Source organism: Scomber scombrus, chromosome 8 (assembly GCF_963691925.1).
Source record: "Scomber scombrus chromosome 8, fScoSco1.1, whole genome shotgun sequence".
NCBI classification, from domain to species: domain Eukaryota; kingdom Metazoa; phylum Chordata; class Actinopteri; order Scombriformes; family Scombridae; genus Scomber; species Scomber scombrus.
Genome location: NC_084977.1, coordinates 23,430,659 through 23,453,306, shown reverse-complemented (window position 1 = coordinate 23,453,306; position 22,648 = coordinate 23,430,659). Strand labels below are relative to the sequence as shown.

Below are 22,648 nucleotides of genomic sequence, written 5' to 3'. Positions count from 1 at the left end.
TATATATTTTTGCCTTCAATGGCAGCTTCTCCAATTGGTGTATGAATGTGTGTGTGGATGAATGAATGTTGACATGTATTGTTAAGTGCTTTCAGTGGTTGATAAGACTAGAAATGCGGTCTATTTACTTGTCTACTTTCAGTCATTTCTTACTTAATAAAGACATATATATTAAAAAAGCTTCTGTCTAGCATTCTTTCCTGTACCCAGTCAGCTACTTTTTCTCATGGCTTTTAAGTTCCTTTGGATAAAAGCATCCGTAAATTAAAAAAATGTAACGTAAAAACACTACAGCACTAAACATAAAGTACAGCTGTAAGCATCTAAGTAAGCACGCACAAGTATTTGGTCATGAGTAATGGATAAATTTACAAAGCAGTTGAGACATTTAATAGAAACAAAAATGTTAGTCTCATGGTGGGGCTAGAAGAAATGTCTGTTTGTATGTTTCATGACTGTACAACATTTGAAGGAAATCCATCCAAAACTCGTTTGGTCTGGTGAACCGACGACTGACCAACAGACAGACTGTAATCATCACACCCTAAAGTGTGGTCACTGGTATTTACATAAAAAACTTTCAAACATGAGTGTGTTATTTCATGAGGCTTCTCTTTGGGTGTCAAATATTTTAACAGAAAACATTACACAGAAGATAATATCTGTCTTTTATTTACTTCTTTTTACAATGCACATCAGCTATAAAACAAAGAATAAATGATCACAGCAGTATTCACCATTATTCCCTAGAGCTTCAGCATCTAAACATCTGTAAACATTGTCAAAGATCATACAAATACAAATAGAAAAAAATAGAAACCAAAATGCTAAAACTCTTAAAATGCTTTCTCAATTAATCAGCCTAATGCTATAAAGAAAAAAGAAAAAGTGTAAGAAGTGTCAAAAATGTCCGCTGCTTGTTTTGTTGTACACAAAATATGAAAAATACATAATGAGAAGATCCATACCACAGTCATATCCATCTTTTAATCTACATATAAGGCTACAGCAAACAGCTGGTTAGCTTAGCTTAGCATAAAGACTGGAAACAGGTTAGGCTGTCCAAAGGTAACAACATCTGCCTAAAAACACTTCTTAATGTCACTAACATGTTTTATCTTATCTCACACAGGTTTTGTATGTTGGTGTTGTATGTGGATTTTTCCAAAATGTATTGAACTATTTATTTAAAGAAAATATGAAATATAAAAATGTAAAAAACTGACACAACCCAATTGTTAATAAGGAAATCAATGGAAACTACAGGTTGCAAAGGTCTGTTGACCATGAATCCCTGCAGCAAGTCTACAAAAAACTTTCTTTTCAGTTTTCTCCTTTTTTTCCCAAAGCAGTGGGGCTGAAGTATGAGCATATAGGGGTTGGAAGTGCTTCAGTGTAAAATTCCACTGCTCTCTGTGCAGCCTTTGAGCCCCTGCAGGTATAGGTGTAGTGTGTCAGATTCCAGGCCTCCGCTTCTGCAGGTGTAGGTGTAGTGTGTAAAATTCCACTGAGTGCCGCTGAGAGCCATTGTTTTTTGCTGCAAGTGGGTCTCATAATCACACTCGCCACTCTACCCAGCCTGTCTTTTCTCTGACTTAAGCTCCCATTCAGCACATGAGGGAGTTTGAGGAATCTTGCAGCGAGCTGGGTTGTGGGAGGAGGAAATGGCCCGAGAAAAACAAACTGTGCCGGTATCTAAAAGGCAACCTGAAACAACACGGTCAGGAAAATAAACACGCCTTCATCCCGATGGAGAGAGAGAAACAGAAAGAGAGAAGGAGAGAAGTAGCGGGGGCTGTTTCCATGGTATCAAGTTTTGTTTTTCCAAAATGGTCGCTTTAATATGAGACACTCCCTACAGGGAAGCAGGGAGTGCTCCTTCCCTGTAAGTGGGTAAACAACATTGAGATGTTTGAGGTATCGAGAGGGGGTGCACTTGGCGTGTTTAGGAGTTGCCATCAAACAAAACCAATCGTTACGAGCGCCTCTTCTATGTTATCAAACAGATTTACATGTTTAGACGAGCCATCTAGTGAAAAAACAAAAACATGGAGATTAGCATGTTCTGCAGCCACACGTTTAAGATGGAAAAAGTTCCCGCTGACAAACAGGTACACTACAGGTGAGGCTTATTGAAGTGCATTCAAACAACTGACAGCAATGTTTAAAAACAGCATGATTGCATCTAAGGTCACAGGAAAAATACAAATTAACTCCCAGCAGCATGAGCTGAGGCCGAGAGGTGTCCACTAGAAATGGGAATGTTGCAGCTCGAGTAGAAAATTCACATGATGCATGAAAGTGAAATGAGCACTGGGACATTTCTTTCAAACATGAAGAACTAAGAGTGTAGTTCAGAGATTCTCAGTAAGTATCAAAAACAAAAGGTAGGCCTCACAAACCGTCTCTTGCTGTTTATGATGGAGCCACCAATCCAGTCACATTGCAGTGTTTGAAAAGTGCTGATTTTCAATATCCAGCCTCTCTCACAGCCACAGTGAAAGCAACCATCAGTTGTTTGTGGGCAACAAACACTGACAGCAAAGTCAGGTTTCCCAGAAGTCAAACTTGTAAAGCACAATGAAAATTCTCACTGTGTTTTGTATGAAAGTTATCATGGGACTTTTTTTTTTCTTTTTCTTTTTTTCCCCTTTTTTCATATCAGTAAACATTAAGATTCTTAATAAAATCTCCTTATAATGCAGTTTTCTAAAATCCAGAGTTTAACATGTCCTCATGGGTAAAAACAGAGAAAAGAGATCAACACATGATCAGATTCCCCACCCCCAAAAAAATCCCTAAAGTCTGCTTATGCAAAGTCTCTACCTTAAATCAGGCTACTGGTTATCATTTCCGAGGAGATTCCAGGGTTTTGGCTCTCTTTTGAGAAATCTCTTCTTCGGGATCTCACTGAGCGAGAAGGGGCGAGAGAGGCCTGAGGGGTTTTCTTTCCGGGCTACAATGCGGTCCTTCATGGCCTCTTTGATCACCTATTGGGGACAAATACAGAGATGAATACCAAAATGCCATATTTGATCATCAATAAGGAAAAATAATGCTACCTTAGATGTATTAATTTGTATTTCAAAATAAGCCAATTCTGAGATTTTTCTGTTGTGTTTTCTTTATTTTGTTTTGTTTTGGGGTTTTTTGCAAGAAGAGGTCGTTGACTTGAATCAAACTTTTTTTGCAACATTGACTGATATATTATTGGGACCTTCAGGTTATCAAATATATAAAGATCAGGATGCATTCATGTGTTTGAAGTCTCATGCTGTAGGGCACATTACAATAGTGGAAACTTTGTGGCCTGGTTCCAGACCTCTGTCTACATAGTAAGTTTTTTTCCAGCAATTCAAATAATAATGTTAATACCATTTAATTGAACTGATATTTAGGCAAGAATGTAGTTTTCCATACATTATTGGTGCCACATAATTAAGCTGAAATTCACCGGTATTGTGGTGTTCAGTAAAACATGACAGTGCAGGTCTGTCTAAATAAGCATCACATTTGAACCTTTACTCAGCACGGATGTGACTCAGATACAGTAAGTGAAAGTCAGTCAGAGACTTAACCAAACCTGTACTATCTGGTCTTAGGAGGGCTTTCCAAATATGAAATTTTCAATGTTGTGCAATAAACTAATATTTGTGTAGTGACAACACAAAAATGCAAAACTTCCCCATGGACAACACTGAATAAGGGTAGCTCAAAAATGAATACCAATTAATGACGCAACAAATCATGTGAAGATGAGGTAGTGATGACTATGTAACCTCTTGATGGTCTTAAGTACGACAAAACTGTAGCATACAGTACACTGCAGACATTGCTACTGTTTGATGTTGCTTGGTGCCAGTAATTATCCAGTAAAGAAAGAACTGACCTCCAAGTTGTTGAGAGTGTTGAACTCCATAAGGTCATGGAGTCGGGTGAAGGCCTCGTTGGAGTACTGGAAATTAAAAGTGGAGAATGGCGACTCTGGGTCGTCGAAGATGTCAAAATCTGCCAACTCCTTCTCTTTCTCGGTCTCTCTGGGAACACCTATTAATAAATAAGTAAGTAAGTAAATAAAAGCTGAGCCAGTTTTATTATTGATCTTGAAAACAGTAGTTGACACAACAATCTCACCACCTTTTTTTGCATTTCTCATCAACATTGGCTAAAAAGCTGAGTTGAAATGTTTCAAAGTCTAAATAATGTTAAATGTACAACTTACTGAGGCAATAAAAAACAATCGTGTGTTGACCTTATCTAATGGTGAAGACAGCATCTACGTTCATTATCATTTCTTTGTAGCCAGAGACTAGGCATGCCACAAAGAGTTCACAGCTTAATAGTGCGTGATTGTATATGAATATAAAAGTAGAATTGAAGTTAGTTTGCTTCACTCACACCGGATCATCAGCTACTTTTTGTGGAAAACTTCTATCATCATATGAAAGGCCATGTGAAGGAAAAACTTACAGCTTGGAAAATGCAAGCATTCAATACTGAACTGATTCTGTAATGGTTTACAGTCTCCAATATCCTTTTCCACAGAGGGGAAGTCCATATATGGTGTGATTCCTTTACACATCTTTTGAGTTTGAGTGCAAAACCCTTATGTAATGTCCATAAACAGACTGCGGAAGTATGTAGGCAGATGGCCTACTGTATGTAAAGAGGCACTGAGGTGGGGAGGAGGAGATGAAGTGAGTCATTGTATGTCTCATGATGTATGGCCTGTTTACACACAGAGGTCTCCCACTGGACTGAGAGATTCCCTACCACCACCTGGCTCCTCTAGCACCATAATTCACCCTAACAGCTCAATAAAACACTGAATGTGGTTCACGTCTGTGCGTGCATGCACACTCACACACAGCAAAATGCAGGTGCGCTTAAAGACAGACACACCATTCTGTACCATTTACCACGTTGACCCTGAGCAGACTTCTTTCATTAGGGTCACTCAGATGAGGGGCCCAGCTTCTGACTAGACACAAAAATCTGTCCACGGCTTACCGAATATGGTTGAATTCCAGTGCAACTTCGCGGAAGGGATGCCTCATGTGCCATGCCGGTAAAACAGCATTATTATAATAATCCAGATAGCCTTGGCATATTTTCCCCCTCGCACATGTGGAAACCTCACCACATGCACACGCACTTACCAGGCGCTTTGAATTTCCTGAAGTTGATGTTGACCAGGACAAAGTGGATGACAGTGGGGCAGTTCTTTTCGCCTTTTTTTGGTTTGAAGACGTAGCATTCCTTCAGGCCCTCTCGATCAAAGACTTTTGGGTCAATCTTGGGGAATGGGAGCTTGTTCATTCGAGCCCACTTTTCTGCCAACAGGAGCTCCTAAAGTGTAAATTTACAAATTATGCTTGATTTTCAGCTTGCAGGAATCATTTTCTGCGATTCTTGACTGTGCAAAAAGTTGGACTCTGACCTTAAACGGGGGGCTGGAGTCGCTGGGTCGTGCAGAAAAGTCAAAGGAGATGATGAGATCAACACCACGCTGCGGTCGCAGGATCAGGGGGTAGGGAAGGTTGTAGGTTAGGCCGCTGTCCACCACATGGATCTTCTTGCTCTTTACGTCCAGAGGCTCATAGATACGATCAAACTCGTCCGGATCTAAGAAAATTCCACAAAATCAATTAAATGATGAAGAGACATGATTGTCTGCAGGCACATTTTATTCAACACAAATTATACTGCTGATTGAACAGTACTGTGACTGAAGTTAAGTTAAGCATCATTTTAAAAAATGTTCATACTGGTGCCAATACCACATCTGCAGTTTAGTACCTGTAGTAAAACTACCTTGATCTGCTAAACAAACATGTTTTAACCTCTCAAACTCCCCAAGAACGCTGTTATCCTTGGCCAACATTTACCATATCTTTCAGATGCTGTAGCGTGTAAAGCTACAGTGAATATACTGATATCATATTAAACTAGAAGATCTGAGATACCAACCATGTCAAGTCAAGAAGGGGGCTAAATAGCGCCCCAAAACTGGTATAGCCATTTTCAAAGAGGTCCCTTTGGCCTCTCATTTCAAAATATTTGAATAATAATGTATTCTAAGGGTACCCAAGAGTCCACCCTTTACAGAGATGCCCACTTTTTGCTAATCCCATACAGTTCTTATCTTATTTTAGCCTATTCTGAAAATGGTGTATTTGAATATTTCTAATTAACTAGGGTCCCTTAACAGTCTTGGAATTGCATGTCTGGAAAGCTAAGACACTTGTGGATTCAATAAGCCCAATAATAGTCATGTGTAATAATGATAATAATCCCCATAGTAGCCATTTCATTGTAGTGAGACAGTTTTTCTGGGTATATTGACAATAAGGACGTTTTTGAGCAATTTCCAGAACAGAAGCACTCGCCATCCAATCACTGAAGAATGCTCTTCCAGAAATCTCCAGATGTCAAAGGTCCTTGATACCACATCACAGCATTTTTTTAATGGTGTTCCTGAGGGTCTTAATGTCTTAATGTGCTATTTTGGAAGGACATTTTTATCAATTCTAAATTGGTCAAAGATGGTTAAATTTTGCACCAAATCACAAATGTTATCAACTCTGGCCATCATATCCTTCTATCATAATGTTCTAAGCCCCTATGAACTCTAAACCTTCAAAATTTGAGCAGCTTAACTAAAACACAATGTTTTATGACTAGAAAAATTTAAAAGCTGCATACATTTTCATCTTAAATTAATCTTCAGGTTTCCAGATTTCAGATGATGTATACCACTTCTATGTGGCATATATGTTTGATGTGCTATCTCCCCCTAAAAATGTTCCATCCCTCAAAAGACAAAAATGGGTCTCTGATAAGGGAGGGAGTGAAAGAGGTTAATAGCTCTTCCTATTAAAAGCTGTACAAATCCATATTTCTTAATGTCAATGTTGGGCTAAGATTATTACCTGATCTAAAAGTAAACGTGTATTTATGAACCCACAGAGAATAATCCTGCCATTCCCCTCAGCTCTACAGGGCTTTTCAATGTCTTTCAGCTCCCTCTTTTGGTTTTACCATATAGTCATCAAATTTTCTTTCCAGCCTCAACAGGCAGCTGTTTTCACTGAAAAAACTCTGATAAACCAATTGTACACTACCTACCCAGCACCAAACCAAACCAAACAGATGATGATGGATTAAAATAATGGAGCATTTAGCAGTTAAGCTGAGATCAAAACAGAGCCAAAAGGAGAGTGAATATTTGACTTCACTCATCAGGAGGAAATGCAACTCCAAATAAATGCTAATGTTGATCCATGTCTGCTAGATGTGCAAATAGGCAGCTGTTTGTTTTCCCCACAACAACTTTATAAGGTGATAGTTGTGTCACTGTTGTGTTTACAGTTTTTTTACACTGCCAAAAATCAATTCATGTTGCTTTAACATAAGAAAACATTTTTAATACAAGTTTGACTAGTTTATCTTTAATTGAAACAGCAACATAAGGACTTTATGCGAAATGACTTTTTGGAATAATGTTGTCAGTATTAAAATATATATTGAATGTGGGTAAGGTTTGATATACACAACCTAAACTATAATTAGATTCACATGCATAGACTTGCAAATTAAAACATAGTGCACTGCTCAGTTATGATTATCCATTTCCAAATATCTCATTATCAATCCTATTGCGATTGTATACAGTTCTTAATAATCAAGAAACAACAGGATGTACAATGATCATGTCCTGTTTTTTGTTTGCTTGGCTACTGCAAAAATGAAATCTTAAAGCAGTGCATTGTGACAATCATTTATCCATCTCACCTGTGACAGCGTCCACCTCCTCATCCGGTGTAGGGGCTTGGCATGTGACCTCAGTCACAGGAGAGAACGGGATGTTGGTGTTTAGGTTCAGGCCCAGCATGAAATTATGCACCTGGTTAGAGGGTGACATGGAGAGATAAAGAGGAAGGTTGTTGTGAATTTGAATATAGGAAAGGTGAAACCAGAAAGCAATGTGAGCACATGTGGTGTCATATATTATTATGGTTTGGTCATGGTAAACATTTTCAGGCACCTTCCCGGCCCGGCCCTCTCTTGTGTTGAACAAGGAAGAGTCACTGAAAAGTGACGTGACCATTCGTTGAACCCAGCTGGCCTGAGCGGTGCGATGGTACTCATCCTCTGCCTCCTGGTTCTCTGTGCCACCTTTACACCAACACAATGAGAGAGAAATACTATTAAGCATGCCTTGCCCAGGAGAGCCGTCCTTCAATGTAAGTGCAAAGAATTGAACTAGGAAGTGTGACTTTTCTTGCAATATTACTAGAAGAATTTGAAACATAGTTTAGGCAACATGAGGTTACTGAGGTCACTACCCTAACCGGGAGTTTTGCAAAAAAATATTAGTGCCACTAGTTTCAAGCTATTCCACTGATCAGAAACTTAGTAATATTCCAACAAAGATGGTTGAAAAAAAGACTGCGCGCTAGCAAACATGGATGTAAACAATGCAAAATGTAATGTATTTTAAAAATCTGTATTTTTAAAAAAGTGTTTTATGTGAAAGAAAATACAACAACATGATTGTTAGATCCCTCGGATACAAACTGTATTTTATAATGAATTTAACTATACTGCACAGTAAAGTGCGTGCTATGAATCATGCATCTCTTAGCTCACCTTGACGTGGCCCATCGTCATTGTCTAGACTGTCCTCTCCGACGATGTGCTGTGGTTTGATTTGCTCTGTAAGATACACAACAGTTTAAATCACCAGCTTAAAGAACCAAAAAAGATATATATACCAAACACCAATGCTGCACCTGATAGAATGCTTTTGTTCAGCGACATAACATTATCAAATTTATTGTCTATTGTTTATCCCTATCAAAATAAGCCCTGGCAGAAATGCAATACATCTAATAAACTAAATGCATTCTTTAACTGGGTGAAGACATTCATAACACAGCAATGCATTGTCAGAGGTGTGTCACCCTAAACAAATGCATTCAACTAGAACAAACATCCGATGAGCTGTCAGCACAATCACAGGAACCTTCACTGTTGTGATAACAACACACAGAAAAGCACACAGACTTATGCAGAAATGGAGCTTATTTTAGAAAGGCTATTTTTACAGGTGTGAAAATACCTAATCATGTCTTACTGTGTTAAGATAATAATAGCATGAGAGACACAAAGAGACAGAGGCCAATCTCAGACACAACTGAATGCCATTTTCACTAGAAGGGTGTAACATGTTTGTGTTTTAAATCAAACTGTCATCTCATCAATAGATCAATACATAGCAAAGACAAAGGCATTATCTAGAAACACTTACACTCACTTACGCAAAGTACCCATGACTAACATAAATTACAGACTATGATGAGATGTGAGATTAGTTTCCAGGTCCAAAATTCCAAAAATGATTATGAAATTAGTAAAATAATCATTCAAATCATACTTTGGATGTAAGTAACACATTTTCTCCTACACAAAAAAGAATATATTCACAACTATGTAAAATATTTTTTGAATTGTTGCAATGTATATGCACAAAACTTTGTGTATTTGGCCAGTTTTTTAAAATTTGTCAAAAGAATCGTTATTGGAGCATGTAAATTACATTATTTTACACCACAATGCTATAAGCTTATTGCAGTATATTTATACTATTTTCAATTCATAAAGAAAAAATGCTGTACTGTACAAAACACAGAAAGAGAAACAGAGATCATTTACCTAACTCCTCCTCCATAGTGCTGCCACCAACTGTGTCTTTGACCCCCAGCACTCTGTTGAAAAGGATTGAGAAAGCGCTGCCCCACACACCTGGCGAAGCACAAACATACAGTTATTAAATATGATATAAAGTCTGACCGTTGTGTTCAGTGGACGTAGATAAAAAAACATGTCTCTCACCCATTAGAAAATGAAGAGGATTTTCCTCGTATTTCTTCACAACAGTTCCCATAAAGAACTTGCTTCCAAACAAGTCAGGGGTCATGAAGGTGCCGTACTTAGCCATCCCAATTTCATAAGGGCTGAACTCCACCCAGTCTGAAAGTCAAAACCTCAGTTTTAATTTAATAATGTAAACGTTTTTTTGGCATATTTGGAAAAAGCACCCGTCACCGACCACTGTGTCAGCACTGTTGTTAACAGGGTGTTTTTGTTGTCCGAAAATGCAATAAATGTGCAGTTAGCATACGTGGTTAGAAAATGTCATATTGAGGCACCGAATAAAAAAGGCCATGTATAAGCACTGTCTGTATTCTTGGACTGGACACCTTCAAGTCAACACTCAGGGAATAAAATTCCTTTAGACCTGCATCTCTGGCAGCTGGGTTTGTATTAAACACTGGCTCTAGAGAGGGGTTTTCACATTTTTTGTGAGTTTCGCAGCCACGATAGGTTCTCCTACACGCTACATGCCACTTAATCCTGCACATTGGTCCTTTAATACTTGATTTAAACTTAGACTTTAAATTTAATTTTTAAGAACTTTTTTAACACTGACTTTATATACTATATTGTAAAACTCCACAAGAGTGCAATAAATTACACTTAAAAGGATTACGGTTAGGGTAATCTTTTCAGCTGTATCTAAGTTTGGATCACAAAGCAAGGCTTCACTGTGTGGTAATGAGTTTGTGGTAGTTTAATTCATCGGGAATATCCACCACTGATGCAAAAAATCACTTCAGCTGATGTATTTCTTACGTGTTGCATAGTCCCAACTAAATGACACACAGTAAGCCCAGGGTGGCACAATATTCCACTGGCTGGTTGGGCCTCTGTGTTGTCTGCAGTGTGCACTGTACCTGTGTGATAGTTCTCAACAGAACAATGCAGAGAGAGTGGGAGGAACCGAGAGGCTGTATGGCCCACAAATCAATTCCACACCAGGTTCCATTCTCTTTTATCTTATTTCTTCCAAAATACAAAATAAGATGAAAACTGAGCTACATTGTCCAACTCAACCATACCCATTACTTAAAACCAGTGTCAGCGAACACAACAGCTTTCACATTATAAAAACAGTACTCTACTTAAAACCAGTGACAGAAATAACAAAGGGCAACATTCTCCTTATTGTCTAGTCATACCTTTGACCTGTTATTCCCTAATCTATCATCCCAGACAGTGATGAGTGATAGAAACACCATGTTGGCTCTTCTCTGACTTGGTGGGTTGGTCAAATGGCTGTGATTGGCTGGATGAACGTTCAATCAATCTAACTTGACCAACAGGTTTTCATATATAGATAACTCAGTTTCATTTCATCAATGACTACGTCAGGAGTGTGTGTGTGTGTGTGTGTGTGTGTGTGTGTGTGTGTGTGTGTGTGTGTGTGTGTGTGTGTGTGTGTGTGTGTGTGTGTGTGTGTGTGTGTTGGGGGAGTGGAATCATGGTTCTGTGACAGCGCACATGTTGCAACACCTCTAACACCCACATACACACAACCCCTCAGGCATGCAAGTGACACAAATGCACACAAACACACAGACACATTGAGTCTCTGTCACCTTTCAGCCAATAATTGCCTTTTAAATGTGCAGATTATTTCAAGGCTTAACTTTACTTAAGCTTACTTTTGAGGTATTTTCCATTGTGTCAAATGTAGGACTTTTTAAGTGTAGGTGTGAACAAGAAGTAACGGGAGAAAAACAATATGTGATTATAGATTAGGAATGAGTTTGGCCTCAGTTTAATGCATATCAGACTGAAGCTTCAAAATACTGACACCTACAATAGCAAACTGCTAGTGGCCACTGCTTAGGGACAGCGCTAGTGTGAAATGGATGTGATGTGTCATACTTCACAATGAGGGTGTGTCCAACACCCTGAGTGAGATGTTTTCAATAAGGGTCTCTAAGTAGGTCATTATTATCATTGTTATCTTTGAATAGTGCCAGTGTGTTTATTTAAGTTTCTGTTCTATCTATGCAAGAGTTCAAGCAGACATAGCTAAGCAGTCATTTTTGCTTCTCTAAACATCAGGGGCGGAGCTAGAGGGTGGCTTTTGGAGCTGCAACCCCCAATCTTTTCTCAAAAGCCACAAATCTATTGTTATTTAAATGTGGTTAGTCATTTATTCTGAACAGCGATTTCAACCAGCTGCTGACTGAATCTGAGTGAGTTTATAAAAATGATGATTAAGAGCGAAACTTCTGAAGACATTTCAGTTGAAGCAGCGTTACTGAGTGAAATGCAATTAAAATGAATTCAATGTAAAAAAAAAAAATTGTTTTATTTTTTATCTAATTCATTTTTAAGTGCATTGTTTTTTTGGAATACTGTTAATGAGGACCAAAATAAATCACTACTACTGCTATAAATGTTTGCAGTAGTCATACAATGCAGTAAAATTAAATTCTGCATATAAAAAATCGTCCCTCACCAAGACAGAGTCAGGTGTGTAATGTCATCCAACGTATTAGCATACAAAGATTTAAGTGGAATTTCAGCTACTGTGATTACATTTTCTTGGTATTTTTAGTATAATATCAAATGTATTTTGAATGTAAAACTAAAACATACTCTGTGACAGTCTCATCGGCACATCATAAACTTGACTCTTATCACAATGGTTTACGGCTTCAGCAGCTCATCGTTTTATTCACTAATCTATCAAAGATGTCGTTCCTTGATCGTATTTTCTATCCAAATATCAGTTCCAGTGATGCATGGTGAACTACTGCTGTGTAGGCTAAAACAAAAATGAGGAAGTACTACGCAAGAAGGGAATAACCGAGAGTCTGTGGTGGCTTTTTGCACATTTCTCGGTTCCTTGATATAACACAGCTACTATCTGCCACCGCAAAGCAGTTTTTAGATGACAGTCCACAACGTCATGACACATCATCTCTGTGGCGGCATAGTATCATTACAAGGAAATATGTATCGCTTGTTATTTTGCATGTGGCCAAGCTCATCTGAGCTCCCTCTAGTTACTCATTACATATGCAAAATACTTCTGTGAAGGACATACTGTAGAGTGCACGCAACAGAAGCAAATACTCACAAAATTAAAGATATTTACCTGCAAACATGAGCTCAGAAACATCTGGCTTGACATGCAGACATGTGAAGAGAGGAAGGGGACTCTGGGCCTGGTTTATTTTCTCCTGAAATTCACTCAGCTTGGTGTCCATCCTCTGATTGAAGAGAAACAGTCTTTGAATCATTTACACTCACATTCATTTATTCACACACAAAGTAGATGATCAAACATTATTCTTACATGCAAAACTCTGCAGGTAGGAATCAGATTTAGGTCTCAGTGTTACTTTCATGTTTATTTGAGAGTAAAATAAAAAAAAGCAGAAATATAAATAAAGGGGAAGAAACACTGCACAGAACTGAAAATATAAAGTTTAAATTAGGTTTGGGTGAGATCAGTTTAAAAAGAAAAAGAGAGGAAATGAAATGCAGGCTTACTGGAAGAAGCTGATTGACGTACTGGTGAGCAAAAAGCAGACAGAGAAATAAGAAATTCCATCAACATTAAAAAAAACATCAGCTCTCAGACGGCTCTTACCGCAGGTATAAGCGTCTCTCCTATGAGCATACCGAAGATATCGGTGAAGGTTACAGGCTGCCCTAAGGCCTTTTTGCTCCACAGGGCCTGGATGTAGTTGGTGATGTGTTGGGGCATCAAGAGCCTCAGCGGGTTACTGCTAACTCTTTTCATCAGCTCTATGTTGATCTCCTTTGGACCCTTATTTGGAAACTCAGAGTGGGAGTAGAGAGTGGACATGTACCTATAGGGGTAAAAAAAAGCATTAGATAGGCCCATTGAGGCAATCAGACAGAAAGACGCATTGCACAAATGTAAGTCTGATATGAAATGTTGTGGAGTCCCTCAATACATGCTTAAACACACACTGCTCTTTATGAGACCATAGAGGTTTACTGTACTTGTAAGGGAGTCAAATCCAATTAGTCACTCCACAAACATGAAGATGGAGACTGAAATAAGCCAGAAGTGCTCGCTTGCTGACAGCTTCATACCAGCAGAGGATGGCAGGAAAGTTTGCCAGAGGAGGGAGGAGACGACACCGAAGGAGAGTCAGAGAGAACTTAGGATGGAAGAATTGAGGCAGTGACAACAAAGAGGAAGATTAAAAAAGAGAAAGTGTAAAAGGGGTCAGGAGAAAAGACTGAAGAGAGGAGGTAAAACTGACCAGGTGGATCCAGAGAGACCAGCGACATAGGTGGCGCAATCCAGGACACCAGACTCAAACAGGGCCTTCATCACACCTGAGAAGCCGACCATGGCACGGAAACCACCTCCTGAACCCACTATAGCTATGACTGGCACCTGTAACACACATACACATAAACAGGATAGTGTCATAATGAAAAACAGTAGACGGGGGCTTACTTACACACACGCATAATTTACACTACTTTGAGTATGAGTCTTGTATTTTCTCTTATCTCATTCTCTCAGTTGGAGTAACTTCCTTCCTTTGACTCTAAACAATGAGAGAGCCATGTCAGTTGCGTCACATTTTGCAACATTTTTAAACTTGTCCCTTCAAAATTTTCAACTATTTCTTAATTGCCATTGTGCAACATTGCTTCCTATCTGCAATATATGTTAATCTTATAGTCAGTTATGTATATTCTGACAAACATTGTTATCAAGTTATGATATGTTGGAGCACAGTGGAAGACCGTAGCTGGTTATCTAATTCCTCTAGAGCTTCCGGCACATGTTGCAGACATGACCAGGCTTGGCGAGAGATTACAGCCAGCCCCAGAGGCGTCTAGCCAAAGCTATAACCAGTGAGAAAATGAAACTTTGCTTAGCTCAGAGCAGGGGGTGCAGAGCAAGAAGCTTTTAAAGCTCACTGCATGCCTCATGTGTGAAAAACATTGATGTGTTATTATAAGCTGAGAACACAGTTTGTCAAAGCGCACGTTCACAGTTTTGAATTTAGCAAGTCAGCAAGTCTGCAGCAACTCTGGTTACATTACCTAAAAGCAACAGACAAATGTTCAAATGTTTGTTTGTATTTCAAAGTTTTCTCTACTATTTTTAATGCACATTTTTTCATATTCATTCATAAACACTATGTTTCATAAATAAGAGTGAATCTGTACAAGAATCAGAGGTGTGTTACGTGTCAGCATAGCTTTCAGGTGAGAGGTAGCAGGCATGGCAGTGAGCCTTGTACCAGTAACATTTTTTAACAGAGTAGGGTGATGGAGGCAATGTGGGTGTTATTAATACATTAGTTAGACATTTTGGGGAATTAAAAAACAGGTGAAATAAGTCTAAACTGATTAAACTGAAGATGTATAAAGTTGTTTCCAGACTTAAGAAACTAGATAACTTTAGACAGAACCAGGCAGTTTCCAGTCCTTGTGCTAAACTACTATAAGCTAGCTGCTGGTTGTAACTTCATCATATCAAGCTTCTCAATTAGCTCTTTGCAAAAAAGTTATTCTTAAAAGGTCAAACTCTTCCTTTAAGTATGAGTCCAATGTTGCTGCAACATGAATGGCTTTCTGTCAGCTCACAGCAGCAATTTATTTTTCATGTCATATGAAATATTTTTTTATGTTTTGATCACATCACTGATTTACATAAATTATTACAAAATGTTTTCATATTGATGTTAAAACATTTTGCTGCTCTGCACGCACCTCTTCTGGAGAGCTGGGGAGGAAACGAGGCTTCTCCATGTCCAGCAGCTTCTTGATGCCCAGCATCACTCTTTCTCTGCGGGTCTGTCTGAACTGCTTCTCTTCTTCACACAGGGCCAGGCTGAACCGCAGGTCCAGTTTGGTGCTGTAAATACAAATAATGGAAATAAGATTCTCTGATAGGACTGGGAAGTCAAATACATTTTACATGTTTGCAGAGAGGAGGGTGAGAAGCAAACGTCAACAGACAAACAGTCAATACCTCTCTCACTACTCACCTTTCCGTAATTACTAATCTTTCAAATATGTATGGAATTTCCAAACCCTTGCACCAACCTCTATGGAGTGATCCATATTAACTTACACACGTACATTGTTGTTACTGAGTCACGCCGCTTTAAGTTCTAATTTTAGTGTCTGTGCTGCTTCGTGTGAATTTCTGTGTATAGAGTACTTAAATGCCAGCGTATTCTTGAACCAGTGACGGATTAGTACATGCAGCATTAGATACTACCTGTACTGCATTTCACATGAGGGCCTTTAGGTTTATGCCAGAGTGAATACTAATAATTGAAACTAAATAACAATAAGTGAGTGATTAGAATAATTACCAGATTTCCAGTAGCATCTCTAAGTACACTTTGGTTGCCTGTCAAAACAATGAAACACATGGTTATAGTACAGTAAAGAAGCTGCTGATTTTGGTTGGTGTTTTTGTCAACAGGCAAACACTACAAACAGAATAAATGAACAAGGTGAAAATGAAAATAAGAAGGAAAGAGAGGGGAATGATCAGTAGACAATAAAGGTGGATTTAAAACCTTTTAGCATAATCATTGCATTAATTAAATAGAAAATGTAATCAATCACTTTTTTTAATCTTTATGATTAATCTGTTATGATTAAGTATCAAAAAAGTCTAGCATTATTCTGATGGCACACTCTAGCTTCCATACACATGCAGTATAGTGTATTTTCTGTCACTGCAGTGATTCACTGAAGCTCTTATAACAACATTATTTCAAATGTTGAAATATCTCATTTCTTTGGAAACTATGGAATCTTAATTACAATGTAAATTAACCCTCTATAAGTTTTGACAGTGCTTGGCTGCACAACGCGCCTTTCATGCTAAGGTGAAATGTCTTACTTTGCCAATGAGGAAAGTCTCCATCTTTGTCTGGCCTACTTTGAGCTTGCTGAGGTCGAAGGACGCTGTCCCAAGGGTCTCATCCATCACATAATTGGCATCCATTAATGTTATCTGATTGAAATAAACAATAGCAGTGTAAAGTTAAGTTCATGGTGAGAGCAACACATTCATTTTTCTGGCATTATATAATAAAATGCAACCCTTTAAATCATGACCAACCAGTCTAGTTAAACAATCAATATAAAATAAAAACGTTTTTTCTTTGATGGCTCTAAACTAACACTGCATAAGTCATTCTGACCTTAATTTCTATTATGTTGTAATTATTGATCTCTGATTATCCCATATCAGGCTATAAAGAATGATAAACTGTTAATTTGTGTTTACTCTCCACTAGATCCCTGCCATCTATACAGGGATAGATTATACTGGATTAAAATAAACCAGAAAATGCAGTTCTTACCTCCAGGACATTCTGCTGGTTGGGGTCTAATATAAAGTGAAAGGTCTCGTTCCATTTTGGGTTGATGTCATTGTCTATGTGTGCTGTTTTCTTTCTGCACTCCGGAGCTGTCGGGACGACCAGCTCTACATAGGGATCTGGTGTGTCCACTGCAAACACACATTCAAACTGAATTTAAGTTTGTGAATTCCCCAAACTCACAGTATCCCCCCCAGTCAGCAAAATAAAATTTGTGAACAAGATTCTTGTTGGAGTAAAATAAAAAATAGCACAAATACATAGATTTACCTGGTGTGTGCATGCAGTGTATTTTAAATATTTTGATGCAGCAATATGTAAGGATGTTAGAATCACATGCAAAAGGAGCAAGAAATGTATTCAGACTCACGCAGGTCACCCAGTGCTCCTTTGGTGACGTTTTCTGCTTTAACTACCGTCACTGTGAATTTGTGAGAGAACTGTTGTTCCACCTGTAACACAACAGTCAGTTTAGTGTCACTGCCTCATATAAGACATATCAAACCACAGAAGTCAAGTCAAATTTATTCATAAAGCACATTTAAAATTAACAGTTGACCAAAGTGCTGTACAATCAAAAAAGCCAAAATCATAAAACAATACAATAAAAATGCAGAGACCAGCTTCAAAGACAAAAAGGCAATAAAATAATAAAAGCAATAAGACCATAAGAAAAAGATAAACAACTTGCATAATAATTTAAAAGCAAAGGAATAAAGATGTGATCTAAGACAGGATTTAAAAATTGGCACCGTAGGGGCCGGCCTAACATGCAGAGGCAACTCGGTTTAGAGTTTGGGGGTTACAACTGCAAAGGCATAATGTCCAATGCTTCAACCATAATCTTGGGACAAACAGAAGCAACTGGTCAGTGGACCTGAGTAACCTTGAGGTTAGAAGTAGATTGTTTGCAGGCAAACAATAAAGTCAGTGAAGGGAGGCCAGTACGAGTGAAATGTGCTCTCCTTTTTAAAAGACCAGCTGCAACATTTTGGACCAACTGCAAGCGTGGTAAGAGGCCTAGCTATCATCAACGTAAGATAAAAGCATGTATAGTATGACCCTTTCAAAATCCTTAAAAGATACAAAAGGCTTGACATTGGATAAGAGCCTCAGCTGGAAAAAGCTTGATTCGGTCCCTGAGTTTATCTTATTGTCCAATTTAAAATCATAGTCCATTATCACACCCGGATTTTTTACAGTGGGTTTTAAATATGATCCCAGGGCACACTGGTCCAAGTGAGGGGCAGCACAGGTACAACTGGGTCCAAATATCAGGATCAGTTTTACTCTCATTAAAGTTTAAAAAAGGCTTTAACAGTACAACAAAGGCTTTAAAGAGTTTGCATCTGCTCATTTCAAAGGTATGTCAATTTGAGTCTGGTCTGCTTAACAGTGAAATGAGATCCCATAATTTGTAAGGATGTACCATAAGTGGAGTATGTAAAGAAAAAAAAGAATTGGCTCAAGAACCCTGAGGGATTCCATGACGGAGAGGTGCTGAGCAGGATACAGAGTCACTAAGGCTGACAGAAAAACCTCTGTCAGACAAGTAAGACCTGAATCACGACAAAGCTTTACCTTCAATGACAACACAATACTCCAGGCAAGAGATGACACTATAGTCTACTGTGTCAAATGTAGCTGTGAGATCTAAAGGCACAAAAATCCCCAGAATCAGTAGCTAATAAAAGATCATTAAAACCTGTTAAAAGTGCAGATTCAGTGCTGTGGAGGGCTTTAAAACTAGACTGGAAAACCTCAAGAATGCCATGTAGGTATAAAGATGGCAATTGTGTGAGTTCAACATTCTGACATTTTTTTGAAAGAAACAGGAGTTTTGAAATTGGTCTAAAATTGGAGAGGCTCGACATGTCCAGATTGGATCGAGTTGGATCAGTGGTTCCACTACTGCATGCTTAAAATTTGCTGGCACAACACATGAAGCAAGACTGCTGTTCGTTAATTATTAGGCTGTTTGGTCCAACTGTTTGCCTAACAATAACTTCCATTAGAAGATAAAGAGACAGGCTCAAACTGTGTAAAAACAGTGACTGTGATGGATGGATCATACGAAGGTAGGTCACAGGTCATGTGTGCTTTGATGATCACAATTTTGTCAACAACAAACTGGAATTTTTCACATTTCCGAGGAAACCACTAGCAGGACAAGCATGTTGGGGTGTATAAAGAAAAGCATAAATGGACCTAAAAAGAACACTAGATTCGATTCAATTTTCTGATCATGTGCACCAGCTGTCCTTTAAAATGTCAAAAAAAACCATCTACAACTTCTCCTGCATTCTCATCTGACAGCACGAGTAGTGTCATTCAACCGTGGTTCAGATTTAGGTTAACAACGCATGATTTTAAATGGAGTGACAGTATCTAGGATGATACAAATCACAGAGCTAATCATTAGCATAACCTATAATGCATGAGAAATATAATTTACACATTATGTAAGCAGGTTCACCACAGGTTCATGTGTCAATCAGTGAGAACATCTGCTGTGTTTGGCAAGCTGACACTGACTGTCAAATTCACTGTGAAATTAATTTCCTGGCTGTGTTCACATCATTAATATTTACTTTCTCCCATCTGGATAACATGAGAATGGCATAATACTCACTTTAAAAACATGCTAAAATACAGGCTACACTGCAGTCTGTGCTAATGTCTCCAGTGATAAACAACATGCAACATATAAGCATGAATTCAAGCATTTTTGGAGTACATTAATCTCATAAAGAAATGTCCCTTTTGTCCAACATAAATATCCATCATTGATTCTATGCAATGATAAAGAACAGAAGTTATATTGCTTTTTTTCTGTTGTTTTTTGTGTCAATGTTTTATGCAATCTTTTTTTTTTAATAAAACTATCTTCAGACATCTGTTCATGTTCACAGCAGTTTTAAGGTGTGACTATTCATGAGGAACACATGTAGTCTCACACACTTTGTCTGTGAAGGCCTGTGGTGTGTTATGTTGTAATGGACGTGATACAGTTTGGTTATGATTAACTATGCACAAACCTTTAAAACTGAAAGCGTTGAGAGACTTTTAACAGTCCCGCAGGGCTGTAATGCAGATATCAAACACATGATCTCATTCTCCTCTTTGCTGCTTGTAAAATCCACAGTGATAATAAACATGTCTGTGAAGTTGAGATGTGTATTGCCATTTTTGTCCAAAATTGCTTTGAATTTTTTTATGCTTATTACGTAGAACCTAAAAGCTAAAGCCTAATACAGAAGTATTTGGTGCATTAATTGAAGAATCTCACCACTTCAGCTGGTTTTACTGAACTTACGTCAATACTTACAATTATATTGGAAGCCATTGTCTGCTGTCAGAAGGTTAAGCCTTTGTCAAGATGTGAACTTAAACTCAGGAGAACATCTCAGTCATGAAATGAAACATTTAGAGCCTGAAAGATAAAACACATCAGTTAAACAGGTTTTCGCCTGTTCACATTTAGCAAGGCAACTTTTATCCACTTTTGAGAGCTGCCACAGCCCCAACAGTCAGAGTTATTACTGTAATTTCTTAAGGAAGGACAGTTGCTTAAGACACATCTGCGAACTCTTTTGCATTTTGACAGGGGGGAAGTGTTCTGAGCCACAAACTCATGATAGGAGGACTGGGCTGATAGAGAGTGTTTGTGAGAAAGCGAATGTAAATGCTCCACATGCGCAGGAAGACAGAAAGACGCCAGTAAAAAGAGATGTATCTTTGATGTCAAATGGCCAATCTGACTGAGCATAGATAGTGAGTGTATGACATCGTGACCATTATCATGTGCAGAAGGGCGTTCATTTGCAGAAGAGGTGGTGGGAAGATTATTTTTAGCTGCTTTAAGCATTTCTCTTTATGATGGTTGAATAAGCTACTAAGCTAATAAGATATGTTGATAAGAAATTTGAATGTGTGTTTGTGTGTGTGTGTGTGTGTGTGTGTGTGTGTGTGTGCGTGCTTGCGAGTGCTGAGATAGCACATCAAGGTCAGTGAGCCTTTTCTCAGCTGTTCACCAAAGCGTATTATTACTGAGAGGACTGAGAGCACGTAGAGAGTCTGTGTGTTCACAGAACTGGTCACGTAGTTCGCATCAGTGGTCCAACTTTTGACAGTGCCAGTTCACACTGCCCTTGTTCTACAGCATACAATGAGTGCATGCAGGCTGTTGAAGTAGTCCTGTCTGTGTGCCAACATATCCCAGTCTTCACAGCACGTAATTTTTATATGAGGATGTAGAATGTGAAACAGAAACACAGCAACCAGCCATGATGCAAAACAGCTGGAGTAATTAAAGGTATTACCTGGGAAGTGAAAGGTAAAGGTAAGAAGTAAAACAAATCCCTATGAATCATTATGCATTTCCCAAAAAACATATTAAAATGAAACGTCATTACAGGGTAACGCTTACTAACTTGTTATCAGACCCATGTAAACAGGTTTTGCCTGATTTCTTCTTTTCTTTTCTTTTTTTGGCTGAGCAGAATTAGGTCAGCTCTGACTAGGCCTGAATGTGTGACATGCAATAATAAATAATTTGAGAAAGACAGTACAGTTTGCAGTGGAATCTATTCACTTGTACTTACGCATATAATAGGGTATCAATATAATATATATAAACATATAATATGATATAAAACATCTTTACGTACATATAAAAAACAGGAATTGAAATGTCATTCTCTTTACTAACTGTATTTGTTCACAATGATCTGCAGTATTTTGTGTTTTTCACGCTGAATATAGGCTAGAACTGGGATTAATAGGTGTAGATGATGTTTAAGTGTTAACGCGTTTTTAATTTCCTCGTCCTCTGTTGCGTAAAGTCAACTGTTTGAGAGGACGCTGGTTAAACTCCCACAAACCGCAGGCTCTAGCACTGATCTTTCTGTCCACATTCCCCTCCCTATTTGCCCAACACATTTCGTCTCCTATATATATTTATATATTTAATGGAAATGGCAACATACCTTGATAGGAGCGCGATATCAACTCACAAATCCTGAAAAATGTAACATGCTGGTCGAGAGTATCTTTCCGCCACTGCAGAATTGAAGATGGAGGAGGTGCTTCAACTTCTCGGAGATGTACAGTACGCATACACGGAGGTAAGGAGGATCGTAGTTTGTGGTATCAGACTAAGTTGGGAAATATGTAGGCTAATTAAAAGTCAACTACGCGAAAACAAAAACCATATTACTAATAAAATCAAATTTAAAAAAAGACTTTACTGGCAAGAATGATATACGGAAAACTCCGAGCAAGAGTCACAACCAGACTCAGAGGGAAGCTGCGCCTCCAAATGCCAACTAACGCGCAACAGTGTCCCTAGGCGGGCGCATAAAGGGACTGACTGTGCT

The 22,648-nt window shown here is 38.4% G+C and overlaps 1 protein-coding gene across 1 annotated transcript; it reads right to left on the bottom strand.

Annotated features, from left to right (window-relative positions):
• Positions 1–662: 662 nt before the first annotated feature.
• On the bottom strand, positions 663–22,547 carry pla2g4ab (phospholipase A2, group IVAb (cytosolic, calcium-dependent)). The gene is made up of 19 exons (XM_062424601.1): positions 22,259–22,547; positions 20,599–20,703; positions 17,641–17,722; positions 17,253–17,401; positions 16,787–16,900; positions 16,248–16,285; positions 15,637–15,781; positions 14,166–14,302; positions 13,520–13,742; positions 13,022–13,136; positions 9,898–10,035; positions 9,718–9,807; positions 8,653–8,718; positions 8,048–8,178; positions 7,795–7,906; positions 5,441–5,625; positions 5,160–5,349; positions 3,890–4,047; positions 663–2,990 (listed from the first exon to the last, which is right to left on the bottom strand). The coding sequence occupies exons 2-19, from the start codon at positions 20,614–20,616 to the stop codon at positions 2,838–2,840; spliced, it is 2,244 nt and encodes a 747-aa protein (XP_062280585.1). The 5' UTR covers positions 20,617–20,703; positions 22,259–22,547; the 3' UTR covers positions 663–2,837.
• Positions 22,548–22,648: the final 101 nt, after the last annotated feature.